The sequence below is a fragment of the Monodon monoceros genome, unplaced genomic scaffold, assembly GCF_005190385.1.
Source record: "Monodon monoceros isolate NGI ecotype Baffin Bay Population unplaced genomic scaffold, NGI_Narwhal_1 Super_Scaffold_8, whole genome shotgun sequence".
Taxonomy (NCBI): Eukaryota; Metazoa; Chordata; class Mammalia; order Artiodactyla; family Monodontidae; genus Monodon; species Monodon monoceros.
This window is the reverse complement of record NW_021703785.1, coordinates 18,022,857-18,041,054: the sequence shown is the minus strand read 5'-3', so window position 1 is coordinate 18,041,054 and position 18,198 is coordinate 18,022,857. Positions and strand designations below refer to the sequence as shown.

The 18,198-nt window shown below is 40.1% G+C and overlaps 1 protein-coding gene across 1 annotated transcript in view; it reads left to right on the top strand.

Annotated features, from left to right (window-relative positions):
• The first annotated feature begins 240 nt into the window (after positions 1-240).
• The window catches only part of GPC5 (glypican 5), a 1,347,921-nt gene continuing 1,329,963 nt past the window's right edge, over positions 241-18,198 (top strand). Inside the window, exon 1 of the mRNA XM_029210190.1 lies at positions 241-553. Coding sequence (XP_029066023.1) covers positions 388-553 — 166 coding nt within the window. The 5' untranslated portion in view covers positions 241-387. The remainder of the gene's footprint in view (positions 554-18,198) is intronic.

Below are 18,198 nucleotides of genomic sequence, written 5' to 3'. Positions count from 1 at the left end.
GGGCGGGGGCGGGGCCTGTCCGCGGAGCTAGACTGGCTGAGCGTCCCAGGTCGGCCGCTTCCAGCCGAGCCCTCGGCTACCGCGGCGGTGCCCCGAGCCAGATACTCTCGGGCTCCGTGCGACTCCAGCCGTTTCCTCGCTCGCGCGGCGCCATCTCGCCCCGCTGGAGAGGGAGACCTGGCGGCGCTCTGACTGAGAACTCCGGTGTCTCAGCCTTGGGGCACCTCCGGAGACAGCCAAGTGCCCGCAGGTGAAGCCGGCGTCCCAGCCCACCGACAGATAGCACCTCTTGGGAACCTCGACCACCGAGCCTTTTCCAGCGCCTGCAGCGCAAGGCGCGCGGGGAGAGTGGGGTCCACGGCGGGGGAAGGAGTGACCAGGACACCGATGATGGACGCACAGACCTGGCGCGTGGGCTGTCACTGTCTCCTCCTTCTGGCTCTCGTTGGGTCTACCCGAAGCGAGGGCTTGCAGAGCTGCGAAGAAGTTAGGAAACTTTTCCAGTGGCGCCTGGTGGGACCTGTCAAGGGGCTGCAGGATTCGCCGCGGGCAGGTAAGGCGCGGACTGTCGGCGCGGAGCTGTGCGTCTGGGCGCGGGCTGGGGCGTCCGGGGCGCCGGCCCTGCGCTCCCCAGGTTGTCTGAATGGCCCTTCGTGGGAAGATGACCTTTGAGGCCCTCGGGCCGCGCAGGGCGAATCCTGGGGAGGCCTCTGGGGAAGCGCGGCGTGAACATCCCGAGCGCAGCGCAGCTCCGGGGACTCCCTGACTCCGCCTGCGGCTGAGCCGAGCTCTGGGCGTTTGCTTCCCGCCCGGCTCCCTTAGTCTCGGCGGATGCGCTGGAACGGGCCGGTAAACCTGCCAGCGGGGGACAGCGCGGCCTGACCGCGTTTCTGTTCCGCGTGGGAACTTCCCCAGTGCCCTGCCGGGGGGCCTCGGTTAGCTGCTTTCTCGTACGGTGGACGGAGTTGGGCTGGTTGCTGTAAGTTTGATAGTAAAAACACAAAGCTGCCTTATCCTCCTTTGCTGGAGAATGGGGCGGTGACAAGGGCGGCCGGTCCCCTCTGTCATTAAGACTCGCCCTCCCTGGTGTGACCCTTAGCTGCCCCTCCGCGCCTGGGCATCAAGCCCACCTTGCAGGAACCTAAACTACCAGTGTGTCTCTCGGAGCCACTGGGTAGATGCAACGCCTGAAAGATGTGCCGGCAACAGGCGATCAAACAGAATGCATGGGGGAACCACTTGACATGGATGAGATCTTCCAGAGATTGAAAGGGAAAGAATACAGTAAGTGTGGCAAGCGTCGATTCTGCTTCTCGTAAGCGCGTGTGCCTGCACCTTTACCCTGTGCTCCTTGCCCCCTCCGCGCAAATTTCCTTCTGCGGGCGGGATTTCCAGTTTACATTCGGTCTGGAAGAATAGGTCTTAGTTGTCAAACGCGACAGCAGGTGTCTGGAGCTAAGATCGATCTTACTGGAGCAATGCACCTAATTACGAGGCCAACACACTGACAAATGCTGTGAGCTTATTGGTTGGACGAAGAACTTGTGGAGGATGCTTGGGTCTAAAATCTGTCCTCTGAGTTTGTATGGTGAGGGGGCTTGCTCGTAGCACTATGGAGCTGTGGCTCTTTCGCTTGATTTCTTTGCTGGTTGTCAACTCAGTTCTGGAGTCATCCCACAAGGAAAATCTGGCCATTTGAGCCCGCAGAAACTATTTTAGTTTACAAGACTAGTCTTATAAACAAACACACAAATATTTATTTGAACACCTATTCGGTACTAGGCACTTTTTCTATACTACTTGAAACAACATAGTTGGATATTCTCAGCTGAGGGCAGTTCTGTTCTCAAACGATACCACCCCCTTGTAAACCTGTTCTTATTTCGGTGCATTCGTTTCATTTAAAAAAAAAAACCCACACTTGTCAGTAGCTAATGCAACTAAAGTGAGTGTGTGTGTTGGGGCAGGGGACTTGGTGAGGGCATTGAGCTGTGAAATCCTCACCTGAACCATAGATTTTGCCCCCCAGATCCCATAATTTTGGCTGATATGTTCAGTAAATGTTGACAGTAAGGCCTTGATTTCACCACCCATCTCATATCTCAGTATATCTGGTACCTGCTAAACATAATACAGTGACTAGAAGGTATTACATTTCTAGAACCTTGTGTGTGTTTCATCTCTTTTGAAGAGGAACTTTGCAGCGTTATCAGTCACTGGCATAACATTTTACTGAAACTGAAACTCTGTCCTACAGAGATGGAAATGGTTGCACTTATTTGTGTTTGATATACATGACGCACAAAAAAGAGCCAGGATGGCAGGCATCTTCTTTTCTAAGGCATTCTGGATTGTTTCCCCATTGCTAGTACCTTTCTTTATCTGTGGCTTAAGGGCAATGGAGGAATCCTAGCAGCACCTACTCAAGGGGCCATGCAGGGCTGCACTCTTAGGGACATCAGTGGTGCTGGTGAAAAGAAGTGCTGAATTCTTTTGATATTTGCATTAAGAAAAAGTCACGTGAAAGTATTATTCTGAATCAGAATCACCCAATAACAGGCACTTACATCTGAATTTGATATAATTCTGACTTTTTATTGTTTCTCTATTGTTGGTCATTTTTTTATTTGAATAATTAACTGAATATTAAACTGTTTCTTTTAACAGGCACTCACATCTGAATTTGATATAATTCTGAATTTTTATCATTCCTCTATTGTTGGTCATTTTTTATTTGAATAATTAAATGAATATTAAACTGTTTCTTTTAACATTGACGTCTCTTTTCTTTCCACTAAAAAAACTTTCACTTCCCATTTGAGTAAACCACACATACCACATGGTTCATAAATGCTTTTCTTTATTTTTGTATTTATATGAGATCTATAATATTTAGCTTGATTGAGTATAGTAGTTGAATCTTATTTTCTAAAATTATCCTCAGTCTCAAGAGAGAACATAGTTAATATCTAAGTAGTCATTCTCACATAAGAATACAAATATTAATATTCTTTTTAGCAGGTGTATGTATTTAGCACATAGGCTTTCATTGACTAAAGCTAATACATTTAAATTTGATATTTGTTTTCCTTGAAAGTTAATTTTTTTTAGTGCTTTCTTGCATTTCTTGTCCACAAGTAGTTAATTCCTGAGATGCCTAGCCAAAATGCCACTTTTAAAATATAAGCAGGTAGAATAACTTTTTACAGTTTCATTCTATATTTGTGACTTTTACATCTTCTGAAAACTATGTTACCCAATACGAAATTACTAAAATGGTGAGAACAGCCATTTAAGCTGTTTCTCAGATTCCCCTCACCTTTGTTCTCTACCCTGCTCCAATTCTTTTAAGCCTATTGAGCTCCTAAGGATGTTTGGATGAGAAATGTAAAAAAGGAGAGAAGGTGTAAATGTGATTAGAATTACAGATTTCCCTGTGTTCTGATTTTATTTCCTAGGTAGTAGTCAAGGTGCCCTTTGCTCTTGTTTATTTCATCCAGAAAAGAACTGTTAGTGAAAATGTCTTTTAAAAGGTCCTTTTATTTTTATTTTTTTTTATTGGGGAGAAGGGATAATGCTTTCCATTGAAATTCTCTTCACACAGGCATTGTTCACACATGCATTATTTCCTTTTTTTTTTTAAAGAAGCTAATTCAGAAAGGAGAAGCTTATAAAAATCCAAGGCTACCTTCAGATTTTATATACCAACTAGTTTTTAAAATGTGGATGTTGCTTGATACAGAGAGTAGCGTGTGAAAGATAACTTTTTCTTGGTAGCTTTGGCTGTAAATAGTATAATAAAAATAAACTTGATGTGGCAAAGTTAAATTCTAATACCATAGGACACTTTAAGTAGTGCGCTATAGCTCTTTTGTGTTTTTTTAAACTGCTTTCATTATAATCCAGTCTTATATTGGCTTCAAGGGCAGTGTTGTTTTATACTGATACCCAAGAGAAACAATCTACTTGGTGACCTTGGAGTTTGGAATTATAGACATTTGGGTTCAAAACCTGGTCCTGGCACCTGTAACTGTGTGACTGAGGTTAATCAGTTGTCCTCTTTGAACCTCCATTTTCTCATCTGTAAAATGGGGATGTTAGTTCTCAAAGGCATGTTGCATAGATGAAATGCAATAATACATGTATGTAAGATAGCACAAATCTAGGTACATAGTAAGTGCTCAAAAAATGTGTTGCTGTTATTACAGTTTTTTATTTAGTGTCTTGATTGTAGCTGAACTTGACCTTTAAGGGTGAAATTTTAGTTTTGGATCTCTATAAATCAGAATGTGTTTTATAATAACTAGTTTTTTAAAAGTCACAGATGATTGTTTTTAAAATTGGGAAATATGTTTCTATCTAAAATGATACTTATTAGGTCATGGTGAACATTTTGTTTCTTTTCATGAACTAATGGAAAATCAAAGAAACCCATCTGAAATGGTATTTCTTAGGTTATGGTGAATATTCTGTTTTTTTGTGGACTAAGGGGAACTCTAAGAAAGAAACCAAGCTGCACTGCACCACTGCTAGCTGCAGCACCCATAGCCACTGGTTCTACCACCATCCTGCTGTCTGTATTCAGGGAGGTGCAGGAGATGCCTTAGGGAGTCACATCATTTGATGGCTGGTGGCCATAGTCACTCATCGACAGTAATCTCAATTTGGGACTCTTGTTTCTCATGAACTAACCCCTTTTGCTGCTTGGGCAGCATGGTTATGGTGATCCAAAACCATAAAAGGGACCCACGGGCTGATGTTGGGTAGATTAGTAATAACGGGATTGTCTTGGGTTGAAGTCCACCAGCCAGGAACCACCAGAAACAGGATGATAGTCAAACAAACTAGGTCTTATTTTCTGCAGCAAGGGAGATCGCACAGCTCAGGAACTGTGGGTGCCTTGGTTAGAGGCGGTTGAAAGGGGCTTTTTATAGGATTTGGCTTTGTGCTGGGTGATTACAAGGGTTTAAGGAAGCAGGGCAATTCAGGAACTGAGCATCTTCATAACTTACTTAGGTGTCAGGAAGATTAAGATGGGGCTAGTTTTCTTTAATGAAGAAGCAGTAGTCACTCTTGCTGATCAAAAGAGGGGGATGTTTAGTTACTTTTGTGGTTGTAGAGTGTCCTCGTGGCTATCCTGCTGCATCACAGGTCTCAAGTGGCTTTGTCTCATCCTTGTTTTCTTATTCTGAGCATGTTGTCTCTGTTGAGTTGTAAACATCAAGCCCTAGTTCCAGTGTCAGGGAAACTTGTCACTTTCTCCTCTGGAAAATCTGGCGTGTGCTTCGATGTCTAAGAAAATGATGTGTTTCATTTTTATCCAGGCTTTTAGTGAAGCTTCATAATGGGGAAGCGAGTATGATTTTCTACTTTGGGGCTATAGAGTATGACTCTCCATCAGGGCCCGAATTGTACAAATCACATCCTATTCCCTCATAGTCAGTTTACTAACAAATGTAAATGTGTGTGTGTCCCTGTCCTCTCTCCATCCCCAAATTTAAGTTCCTTTTTGCCAAGTGTCCAACATCCTGTATTTGTATAATCGGCTTTAAGGAGGGGTGCAATTTAGGAAACTTAAGAATAGCATTTTATAATTATTTTATACTTCCCCCAACCATGTTTCCAGCTTGCTAGGACTTTCTAGAATATGGAATTTGGCTTGTCTGATAAGAACACCTTCCTGGTCTATAACATTTCTTTTATCATTAATTGGTATAAGACCAAGAGTAACATTTCAACAACCAGATACTGCCTGTAAACAGACATGACTTATAAATCAATGGCCTCTTGATATAACTGTTCAAGAAACCACAAATTCATTTTGTTAAAATGGAGTCATGAGAGACTTCATTCATATACTTTGTTGAAATAGATTGTGAACGTGGTACCCTATCTACTCCGTTAACTAACAAGAGCGATTCATTTTAATAGAGAGTAGCCATTTTCCATATCTGCCTTTCTTTTACAAAAGCCTGACCTTTAGAAGACAAGACACCACCAATTGTGCCCTCAATACTTCTACTTTTCAGCTTTAGAAATTTCAGATTTTACCAGTGGTACTGCTAAAATCATCCTAGAATGATTAGTCATTCTTCTGTGAATCACAACAAATATCACAGTTTTTGATTAGCCTTATCAGGTTCACATATGGCTGCCATGTAAGTTGAATGTATAATACACTTTTTCAGAAAGAAAATGAGATTTTGTACTTTCATGATTTTTATGAGAGTCTACACTTCTCTTGAAAATTTAAAATACTGAAAAGTACAAAGAAAGCAAAAATAATTTTACCATCCAGAAATAACTACCAATAACCCTTTGAATTATCTTTTCAACACCCTCATCAGTCCTCTGCTCAGCACATAAATATTTTTTGAAAGAATGTAGAATCACTTTTTCTTTCTTTGTAACATGCCTTTTCCAATCATAAACATCCTTCTAAATATGTATTTTTTTAGTGACTAAGATTCTACTGAATCACTGTACCATTCATTGAATTCTCTACTGTTGTTGGAAATATAGGTTTCTAATATTTGCTACCATAAAGTCACATGGCTAAGGACATGAAAGGCAAATGTGCCAAACTCTCACCCCACTCACAGCTCTGTGATCGCCTTATCTACATTCACTCCGCTTCAGGGTTTTTCAGTGTCAGCACCACTGACCTGTGGGGCTGGAGAATTCTTTGTTGTTGGCAGGGGCTGCGAGTGCTGTCCTGTGTATTGTAAGGTGTTTAGAAGCTTCCCTGACCTTTAGCCCCCTGGATGCCAGTAGCAACGCCTTTCCTCACCCCCAGTTCTGACAACAGAAGATGTCTCTAGACATTGCCAAATGACCCAGGAGAGGCAAAATCGTCCTGACTGAGAGCCACTAGTATAAATGTCCAACCTATGGGTCCTTCACATACACACATTATATAGCTGGCTGGCTTGCAAGCCTCAGGTCTCAGCTTAGATGTCAGCTCCTCAGAGAAGCCTTTCTCAAGGTTCACTGAACTCTGTTCCCCGCTGTTTCTTTCATGGCACTTTTCATGGTGCCGTATTTCTTTTCTTTTTACTGTTGATTTTTCACCACTAGATTGCGTGCATGTTGAGGATAGAGAACATGTCTACCGAGACCGGTTTCATGGATATGGAACGTATACAGTCACACAGGGTCCCACACTCAGAAGGGCCCTATGCTTGGTTTAATGTCCTGCTGTTACCATCTTGAAGTTTGAAAAAGGGTCCTGTGCTTCCTTTTTGCACTGGGCCCTGCAAATTATGTAGCCAGTCCAGCTGTGTACCTTGTTCACTGTAGAATATCTGGTGCCCAGAACAGCGGCTGACACAAAATAGGAGTTGAAATGTCCGTTGAATACTTTAGTAAAGCTTCAAGGAGCCTCTTATTTCACCTTTTGAACCTCTCTGATTCTTAAGTTAAACTTTAGAAGTCAGTCCACAGGTATTGAACACCCAAGATTCTGTTGATACAGTGATTTTTTTTTATGTTTTATGGTGTTATAAAAATGAGTTAAAAATTGGCCCCTATGTCTTTTACTTCTTCACAGCTGGTTGGGACCATTAGCCCAAAGCCCACTGGTGCCAAACTCAAATTTTTACAGTTCCAATTGCTTTAAATATAGCTCAAGTAAACATATTTTTAGTCGTTTAGAGACTGCCTGCTTTGCAAACCCCACAAAGCTGAACTTATCTGCTAGCCATACAGATAAAATAAACTCTGGTGCAGTAAAAGACCCCAAGTTACTGCTGCCCTTTGAAGCTCTTTGACTCAGAGACTTCCCATCTTGCTGCTAAGAAATATCACCTAGACATGGGGGCCCCCTCTCCAATACACCTCTCTCCTGGGATTTCCCTTGTTTCCTTCCTCTTCTGGGTGGTGGTCCTGCACCAATGTCTCAGCAGGTCTCCTGCTGTGAGGGACATCCCCTCTCATGCAACCTGTCAAAGTGGCACCCAACTAAAGCTCATTGCATACTACTGCCATCATGAGGTCCTGTCTTTTCTTTGACCAGCCCTGAAATCCTCACCACATACAGATCAGTATTTAGTTATTTCTAATATAAGGTTGGGACTCAAAAGTAGCAATACTGATTTTAAATGTGTTTCTTTCCTTCTGCTAGACTGTAGGCTACTTGAGAGCAGGAACTGTGATTGATTTATCTTTTTGTTCTGTGATTAGGCCAAACTTAATAAATCAATTTTGATGTTTAGAATTAATCTTATATTCGTAGTTACCCAACAGGCTCAATTTATTGTGTTTAATTATGTTTTTTTACGCCTGATATTAATAGAATGAGAAATGTAGATGGTGAAGTTTTAAAAAATATATTCTGATCTGGGCTTAGTCGTGTTGTTGAATAAATTGTTTATGTGGAGTTAATATCTTCTTATGTAACTGCCACAAATTTTATAAAGTGACCTAATGCTTTTGAGTTTAAATTTAAAGAAATTTTTATCTATCTTAGCTAACATTTTTGAAATGGAGTAAATTAATTGCCAAACCAACATCTGAAAGAAAGTTTCCTCAAATGTCTTGCAAGGGAAGGAAGATTATTTAACATTTAAGGATTCATTTGCAGTTGTTATCACCATGTAGACTGTGTGACTGATCTGCCTTAGAACATTAATTGATCTATTATTGGAAGAATGGAGAAAAATAAAGGTGACCAACTATAATTTACAACTGGCTGTGGGTTGGTCGGTTTGTGTTTTATCTGAATATATGTTTTGCAAAATTGTTTCTTTCCGTGAGAAAATTAATAGTAAGGAACTGGAAGATGATTTGGTTTTTCCATCTCCTACCCTGATTAATTCCATGTTGGGAAAAAGTACAAATCACTTAGCTATGGAATTGTTCCTGAGCTGGGAAGATTGTTTGTTAAAGAACACTGACTTGGGGTCTAGATTCCATGTGACCAAGTAGAGAGGCCACAGTCTTTCAGAGGAAGCAAGAAAATAACTGCTGTTAAATCACAAAACATGATATATGGTAGCAGGTACAATTTGTCTCTAAAGTATTTACAACAATTCCAATTTTAGAACTACTCACCTAGCCTTTAAGACTTCTTTTCAGTGATATCTTAGAAAAAGCTTTTTCTTCCTGTGTGAATTGTGATTGGTTATTTTTTTAGGATATCTTAGAATTGGTTTTAGGAAGTTTTACCTAAGTAAAGGATTACTTAAGTCAGTGCTAATGAGACATGCATATTCTGGTATGGTTCAGCTAGTAACTTAAATATCTTTCAAATACAGTCATATTTAAAAGCTAGTGAACATTTCTTGTTTCCTAATTTAAATTGCTTATTATTCTTTTTAGGATAATAGGTTTGAATTACTGGTTTTCCTCTCCTGTGCTCCGATAATTAGATTTACTTTAGTTTTTATAATTCTGTATGGCAATATAATGAAATAATCTTTGGCAGCTATCTTTTTAGAGCTCATAGTCTTTTGTTTTTCCTTGTCTTATAGTTTCAAGGAACATTAGTTCATAATTCCTTCAGTATAGTATTCATTTTGGGAGAGGCTAAGAACTGAGAAGAGAGTTGGATAAAAAGCATATCAAGAGTGTGACTTCACTGATCAAATGAACGTAGAAATTATTTCTGCATGTCCTTGTTCATAGCATATATACTCTTTAAATGGAAGACTGTCAGTATTAAATTACCCGTTCAGATTTATTTGCTTTTTGAACAACTCTCTTATTTGGTAAGGTTATACCAAGTTACGTTTGGTTCCTTTTCTTTTGATCATTGAAAATGTCTGTGTTTAATGAGCTGAAACTGAAGTAGGTCAATAAAGTGAAGAGATTAATAGTCTTCTCTTCACCGGGCTTGGAATACATTTTACTCTGGGGTGTAAAAGTCATTTTTTAAAAAAAGATTTTTTGATTAACTTAAAAGGTAAAGGAAAGAGGAATAACATTGAAAGAGTCAAAAAGCTGAGGAATCCACGAGTTCTTCAGAGTCCTCTTTATTTATCAGGTGAAGATATGTGGGTCTGGATTTGAAGAGTTAAGAGCTTTAGCTGCAAAACAAAACTAAATGTTGCTTTTTACCTTTCTAAGTTTAGGGTCACAGATAAGCTTGAAGTTGTTAAATATTTAATATTTAGTTTATCTTTGGACATATCTTACATAGAAAACAAGGAAAAGTGGTAAGTATGACAGAGCATTGAAAAGTTGTCATGGGATAAATAAATGGGAAATGAGACATTTTAACTTATACTTTGTCCCATATTATGGTCACATATTTTAGTGAATACCAATGAATTTCATTCTGAAATAGCTTGGTCTTGACTACATCACTTATTAGCTATGTGACCTTCAGCAGATAACTCAACCTCTCAGAAAATGTTTTTCTTTCTTCACAGGGATAGTATGTAGGCTGTTCCTTTTCCCTTTCAGTGGTTTATGAGGACCACATGGTATGGTGTAAAAGCTTTGTAAACAATAATATAATCCATAGTAATATAGTTAATTCTGTCAATACTAGAAATGTAATTCTAAGATACATTTAAAAAATTCTTTATATGAGATCAAAGAGCAGGCAAAGTAGAGATCCTTTTTCCTTATGCTAATAAACTTCTAAACTTTCAAATAATTTTCTCCCATCACTCACTCTCAAAGTATTGATCCTCTACTCACAGAAACTTAGTCCATCCTTTCACTCTTTATTTTAGTTAATAAGTTACTTAATTGTTTATAGTTTAATTCTAAGGTAAAATCAAATTTGTTTATTCATATTATGTAGTTTAAGATCTAAAGACTGGTCTTTTGTGAAATAATGTCATTTAAATTAATTCTATTAAGATCAAGAGGGAGGTACTTTGCCTGGAAACATGCTGATCAAATGCAAGCAGGGAGAGGCTCTGCAGCTCGTGATTGACGTCATTGGGGGAGTAGGGGTTAATTTTCTACTGCGTTTTATCACGTTCTTGCACGTCACAGTGCTGCTGGGTCTTCTCGTGTGTCTTCTGCATTGCAGATGAGAACATTTTTTCCATAAGAAAGGCACAGAAGTGGAGCATGCTGGTGAGTCTCTGCTTGCCCCTTTAGATGGACTCTCCATCCTGCTCTGTCCCTGGACTACATCAAAGGCATTCTTGCCTCTGGCAGCCCTTGGGAAGCAGTGGCTGGAGAAGAAGCCTGGGCAAGTGGAGTGTGGTGCATTCCAGGTCTCACCTTGTGGGGTCCCGGCAGCCTGCCTAAGTCCCTTTACCTAAGCACACAGCTCCTCTCAAGCGACCTCACTTCTCTTCTCTGGATTCTGGTAGCTACTTTCTCCTCTTGTCTCGTCTGAGGTAGTAACAGCCCCTTCTCCACAGTTATTAGCCAGGGAATACTGCAGTATCCTTTATAGTTTTCCTATACCTTGCCCTTTATAAAAAATTTTATTAAATAATTCTATTTGAGATACCAATTTATTTCCTTTCAAGATCCTTCCTGTATGACAAAACTTTACATACTTCAGATATTTAAACCCATAGCTTTCAGAGATCATTTGATTTGTAATTAAAATATATAGAAACACAAATCTGTTCTAGAGTTGAGTTATAAATGCTTTTAGAAGTTCTAATCAATGATGATCTCTCTATTCATATTCGGGTACCTCGTGATGATGCTTCTGTTAATTAGTTGTTTCTTTCCTTCCATTTTCCCTCACCCCTTTTATGAAGAACACTGGTGCTGGCTAACTCTTTAGGTTTCAGTTGGAAATTTGACTAAATAGATAACACCCCAGAATAAAAAAGCAATTTAATCCCCACTGACTCCACTAATTCAATCAACAGCCAAATGTCACAGAATCTATTTTACAAACGTCCCCGTAATTTCTCTACCCACCACCACTGCCACCACCATGCTTTAACCTAGTGCCTTCTCACGGCTGGATTACTCAGTCAGCCTACATCTGTTCTTGGTCCTTGCCAGTTCATTTCCCAATTAATTCCCAATGAAGTAAACTTTATCTTTATTTCTCATGTTAAATCCTTCAATGATTTCACATTGCCTTTCTCTAAAAAACAAACAAACGAACAAACAAAAACCAGCAAAAAGAACAAAAAAGTGATTCTATTTGAATACGTAATTTCTGTATAATCAAAAAATAAAATAAACATCACAGTGAAATAAATGGGGGAAAAACTCTATGTCATTTCATCTGTAATACACAACAACCAAAAGGTTAGCATCCTTAATCGTGCATGAGCTCTTATAAATTGGTGACAAAGACACTAATATTCCAAGGGAAATGAAAAAAGAACATAAAGAGGAAATTCAAATGATTAAATGACTAATAAGGATATGTGAAAATGATTGACTCGAGTAAGAGAGGAAAACCAATTTCTTAGGAATATCACATTGTCAAAGATTAAAAATACTGATAGCTAATGCTCCTGTGATTGTAGCAAATAGAGCACTCTCATCTACAAATACTGAGAAAGAAGGCTGGTGAAGACTGTCTGTACATTCGGGGAGAATTTTGCATATATCACTCAAAATTTAACTTTTGTATACCCTTTGCCTACCAATTCCAATTTATAGGAAAGTGTTCTAACAAAGTAATTGGACAAATTTAAATGAATATATATACATACATAAGCAGGTTTATTGCACTTAGAATCCACAGCTAATGTAGATGCCTATTAATGTTTATTAAATGATAAATTATGGATAATCATGTGTTCACTAAACCCAGAGAGGTAAAGCTATGTAACCAAAGTGACTCATGGCCCAATTGAAAGGAAAAAGCAAATTATGGCTTGACTTAAAAAAAAAAGGAGGAACCGGGCTCCCCTGGTGGCGCAGTGGTTGAGAGTCCGCCTGCCGCTGCAGGGGACACGGGTTCGTGCCCCGGTCCGGGAAGATCCCACATGCCCGGAGCGGCTGGGCCCGTGAGCCATGGCCGCTGAGCCTGCACGTCCGGAGCCTGTGCTCCGCAACGGGAGAGGCCACAACAGTGAGAGGCCCGCGTACCGCAAAAATAAATAAATAAAAAGGGAGGCTTGGGAGGAGCCCCTGTAGTTACTCAGAGCCCGTCACTGAGAATTGGGAGGATGTTGGAGAGGCTGGATAGAGGGCTGCGTGCGCTTAACGTGCTTACATTTATCATAGTCTCTTTCCCAATGTCCTGGCTCTTTGCAAATAATAGCAGAAACTAGGAGGGTTTGGGTTTCATTTAGGAGCCTTCATTTATTGGAGTTGAGGATTAAGAAGTTTGGTGGTCTTCCTTATAGGCGACTCATCTAGAGTGTGAGAGAGCTGGTGTGCCAGATTAACTGAATCTGGGGTGGACAGTTTCCCATTCCATCCTGGTCCTTTTCACCAGACGGGAAAGGTCTTGGTTCAGCCCATTAATAAACATAGAGTTAAAAACTATGCAGGTGAAATCAACATCTGAAGGAAGACCAGAATTTTCTTTAAAAACAATCTGAAGTCAATCATAATCTTAATGAACAGGTTCATCAGATTTCTGTGTTCAAGGCTGACTATTGTTCTAGTCAAACAGGCTTTGGAAAAGCCCTAGGAATTGCTCCCTGAGGTTGCCTAGTGATCACCTGAGCCTGATCATATAAGAAGTTAGGGGGCTTTTTTCCTGATTGTAATTCTAGAAACCTTTCAGGTCTTTGCTAATTGGTGGTTTCCATCCAATGCTGGCCCTGGCCTTCACCAGCAGGCATATGGACTAGCTATTATAAGTCAGAGAAACCAGGTTGATAAGCTTGAATGACTACATTAAAGTCCTCAGCAAATCTGTGAGGATCTTTGGTTACTTTGGGAAAATCTTCAACTATGGCTTGCAGTTCAGCTTTAGCCCAGATTTCCTTTTCTTGGAGAGACAAGAGAGGCGGTCAGGGCATAAGAACTCCCTTTTCTGGCCTCCTGACTCTAACTGGTTTCTATTTAATTGTTTTCACAAGTCACATGCTAGCTTGTTAACTTGCAAGCAGGAAAAACTCCCAGACCCTTCACACTCCCCAGCAACCACCCCCACCCCCACCCCACACACACCATACATAGACCTGGTGTTCCATTTCAACCATAGCTCAGTGCTTTTGGTTTCCCCAATGAACCATACCTTTTCATACATCTCGCCTTTTGTCAACTCTCTGTGGAATATCATTCCCCCCCACCCCCTGCTTTTCTGCCTCTAATCTTGTCTGACCAATCAGAATTCAAATTTGTTTTTCTACTTATTAGTTTTGTGAACTTAGACAAATTTAACCATAATAAACTCACTTTCTCATTTATTAAACAGGAATATTTTCTACCCGTTTTTTTTTTGGTGAGGATACTATAAAGCATCTAGTTAAAAAATTATTCAAGATAAAGCTCAAAATCCCCTCTGACACCCTCTCTTGTCTCTCCAAGAAGAGGAAACCATTTTTTCCTTTGTGCTTCCGTAGAACCTGGTACATACTTCTTTCATAGCACTTTGTCACATTAATTAAAGTTTTTACAAATGCGTCTCCCCCTAGGTTGAGCCCTGGAGGGGCAAAACTGCATTCTGTCCTTCTTGGTATCCTTAATAACTATCACAGTGTCTTGAACAGGACAGGTGTTTAATCAATATTTGATGAATTCATTTGATTTATTAATCAAAATAAGGAACAGGAGATTACTCTGCAATTTAACACAGGTGCAAGGAAGACTCAGCATCTTTTGAATACTCCCCTGAGAAGGGGGGCTAAGAGCCCATGTATGCTGTAAGGCTGCCCACTTGCACCCACAACTCAGGAGCTTACACATCTATCAGCCTTTAAGATGCCATTTTAAGAATGCTGGTTAAATTGACCTCAAAAAGAATAACCAGAAAACCCAGACTGTGATCTGCTGCATATTATTTCTATGGGCTGTTTCATTAGTGTTCTTAGCAGGAGGGTCTCACTAGCTCACAAGCAACGCTGCATCCTGAATATGTTTCTTAAAGAGCCACAGTACATATCAGTATTAAAGCTCTGGGAAGTACTACACTTGAGAGAGTCTATTTATTTGATTATTAAGAAAAAAATTTATCTGCATAGGGAAAGAGTGTTTTTTTTCCTCACTCACTTTTTATTTATTCTCCTGGGACATTTTTACTTAATACCAATTAGGGAAGCTCTTCTTGAAAAAGTGGATGGAGCAGATGGAGAGACTTAGAAGGTGGGATTTTTAGGGGATTTGAGTGGAAGGATGAGTCTAGTAGGATGCCCAGTTTTTGAAGTAGCTTTCAGAGTGTAGAAGACAGTCTGCAGGGAAGAAGGTACAACATGGGGCATGTCAGTATGGAGGTTACTCTGGTATACCTTGGTGATAATGTACAATAGATAGTTGCAAGCATGGGTCCAAGTATCACTTGAGAGAGGGATGTACATAAAGATGTGGAGATCATTAAGTGTGTGGGTGAATTCCTGGGAGTAGAAGTTCATTCAGGGACAGAACTGAGAGGCAGAACCTGCATCAACACAAATAATTAAGGACTAGGCGAAAGCAGATAATCCAGTGATGTTCTAGAAATCAAAGAAAGGGAAGGGTTCTGAGAACTGGGGAGTAAGTATTGGCAGACTTCACAGAGGTCAAGAGTGGTTAGAGATGGATATGTGTCCCTTGGATTTGACAACGCGGAGTTCACCAGTTACCTGGGTGTGTGCATTCACCAAGGAGTGGTCAGGTCAGACTTGAGACGGCAGGGCTGGCATGAGAATGAGGTGGAAACAATCAATTCAGACCCCCCTTTCGAGAAGCTGAATTCTGCAGAGAAGAAGAGAAAGAGCTAGAGTATAATTGGTCGTTCTTTTGCGTATGAGCGTTTTGCAAAGTACACTCTCTATGAACATGTCTGCAGCTTAAGAAAGTGATGAAATGAGTGCAGAAGTGGTGACTGAGAGACAGCCATCCTTACCTAAGGCCTTTTTGGCTGTGTTAAGGATTTTGGACTCTATCTCAAGAGCAATCGAAAGTCATGGAAAATCTTTTAGCATAAGTGCCATGATCAGATTTGCATTTTAAAAAGACTTTTCTTGCCGGTAGCGTATCCATTTAAAACTTCTTTTCTAGGTTTAAGATTCGAGTGGTGGTAGTTCAGGTGGAAAGAAGTAAACTTAAAAATTATTTAAGAGGTGGAATCAATATGATTTTGATTTCTTCTACTTGTCTTGCAACAGCAATCTATTAAGGTGCTTCTCATGTACTTTAAAAATTGTTCATCCAGCTGAAATCAGTCCCAAAAGCAAGAGGAACATATTGACCTTGAATTCATGGCTATTTGAGTAACCTGAATTACACTGCATGTTGTATATGGCTATTCAAATGACATATGCTTCTCACTGCATGGTTAATAAAGTCTCATGCTGTAGCTCCCTACTGTCTATTTGTAGGTGAGTTATAAAACTTCTAGAGGAGCTAATAATCTGAGCCAGAAGGAGTCAAGCCATTCAATGTCTTAAGTGATTTCAATTAGCCATAGATCTCTACATATGTGTTTGTATCCTAGCTCTTCTAATACTAGTTTAAATCAATGTGCAGCTTTTAGCAGACAACCGTCAGACTTATTTATGAATTTATGCATCATGGGCCATAGGAAAATGTCACTGTCAGTTATGTAATTATTAGAGTATAAAATGGAGATAGTTTGTGACCAAATAACTCTTGTTTGAGCAACTGCTTAGTAACCTTTCGTGTTAACTTTGGGCCTGGGTTTATGTTAATGTGACAAGGAGGGAGCTGCAGTGATGGCCTCAGACTCCTCCTGGCTTTACCTGTGTCTCACAATTCTCTGCATCCCTAGAACAGTTAGTAAAGTTTGTGATTCTGTGAGTCACTGCTTCTGTGAGTGGGATTTGATAATCCAACTCTTTTCTTTTTAATCCCACTTTCTAGGCTAGTGGACTTTCAGATTTGTGGGTTTCCTTTGTAATTAAAAAAAATTTTCTACATTATATGCCCTAAAATTTCATTTTGTCAGGGAAATGGTAACATAACCATTTTCAATAATCAAAGGTAGGTGACCATCTTATACTTGATGAGAACATAGCTGTAATCTTCATGGAATAACCCACCTCCCCTGTACCTCTATTTCTTAAAGTTGAGAAATCAAGAGACTCTTGGCTTTTTGCATGTCAAGCTGTTTATTCTTTTTCTCTTTTATTTGCCTACCCCCAGTGCCAGCAGCATAATTTCCTATTTATTCCTACTATTTCCTCCTTTCTATTATTTTTTTATGCTTACCTTTTGATGTTTTGTGAAATAACTTCTTAATGTGTGCACTTAATAAAATAGTTCCTCCTCCTTAAAATAATGTATAAATAAATTTATGAGGCATCTTTTAGTGTCTTACAATGGAGAAAATGCAAGAGTAGATCTTGGAATGCAACTCAAGGTCTCACTCTATCAGGCATCATTGTGATCCTATCATAATCACATTTCTACCAGTCATTATAAATCAATATCACCTCCCATAGTCACCCAGAGGGTGAACAAGTAAACACTTTCAAGGATTTTAGAATCATCCACCTTTTTCTCTTAGCTTCTGTTCAAAGAATCTGCTAGCTTATTTACTTGTGTATCCTGAGGTAGAAACTTGTCTAAATGTCATAAAGAACTGCTAACAGTTATTTGGGATGTGATGGTCCATTTTTACAATTACGTACTGTGAGGCATACCTCTTCAGGAAGTTCCATTCTAATACAAAAAACAAAACAAAACAGCACATTAAGAAAGAGATAAGGGCTTCCCTGGTGGCGCAGTGGTTGAGAGTCCGCCTGCCGCTGCAGGGGACACGGGTTCGCGCCCCGGTCCGGGAGGATCCCACGTGCCGCGGAGCGGCTGGGCCCGTGAGCCATGGCCGCTGAGCCTGCGCGTCCGGAGCCAGTGCTCCGCAACGGGAGCGGCCATAGCAGTGAGAGGCCCGCGTACCGCAAAAAAAAAAAAAAAAAAAGGAAAGAAAAGAAGGAAGGTAAACTTTTGTTTGTTTAAGGTGGAATTCAGAATGTTAGCCTTTTTGGAATTCAGAATGTTAGCCTTTTTAAGGTGGAATTCAGAATGTTAGCATTTTAAGGTGGAATTCAGAATGTTAGCATATTTAAGGTGGAATTCAGAATGTTAGCTTTTTTAAGGTGGAATTCAGAATGTTTGTTAGCCTTTTTAAGGTGGAATTCAGAATGTTTGTTAGCCTTTTTAAGGTGGAATTCAGAATGTTAGCATTTTAAGGTGGAATTCAGA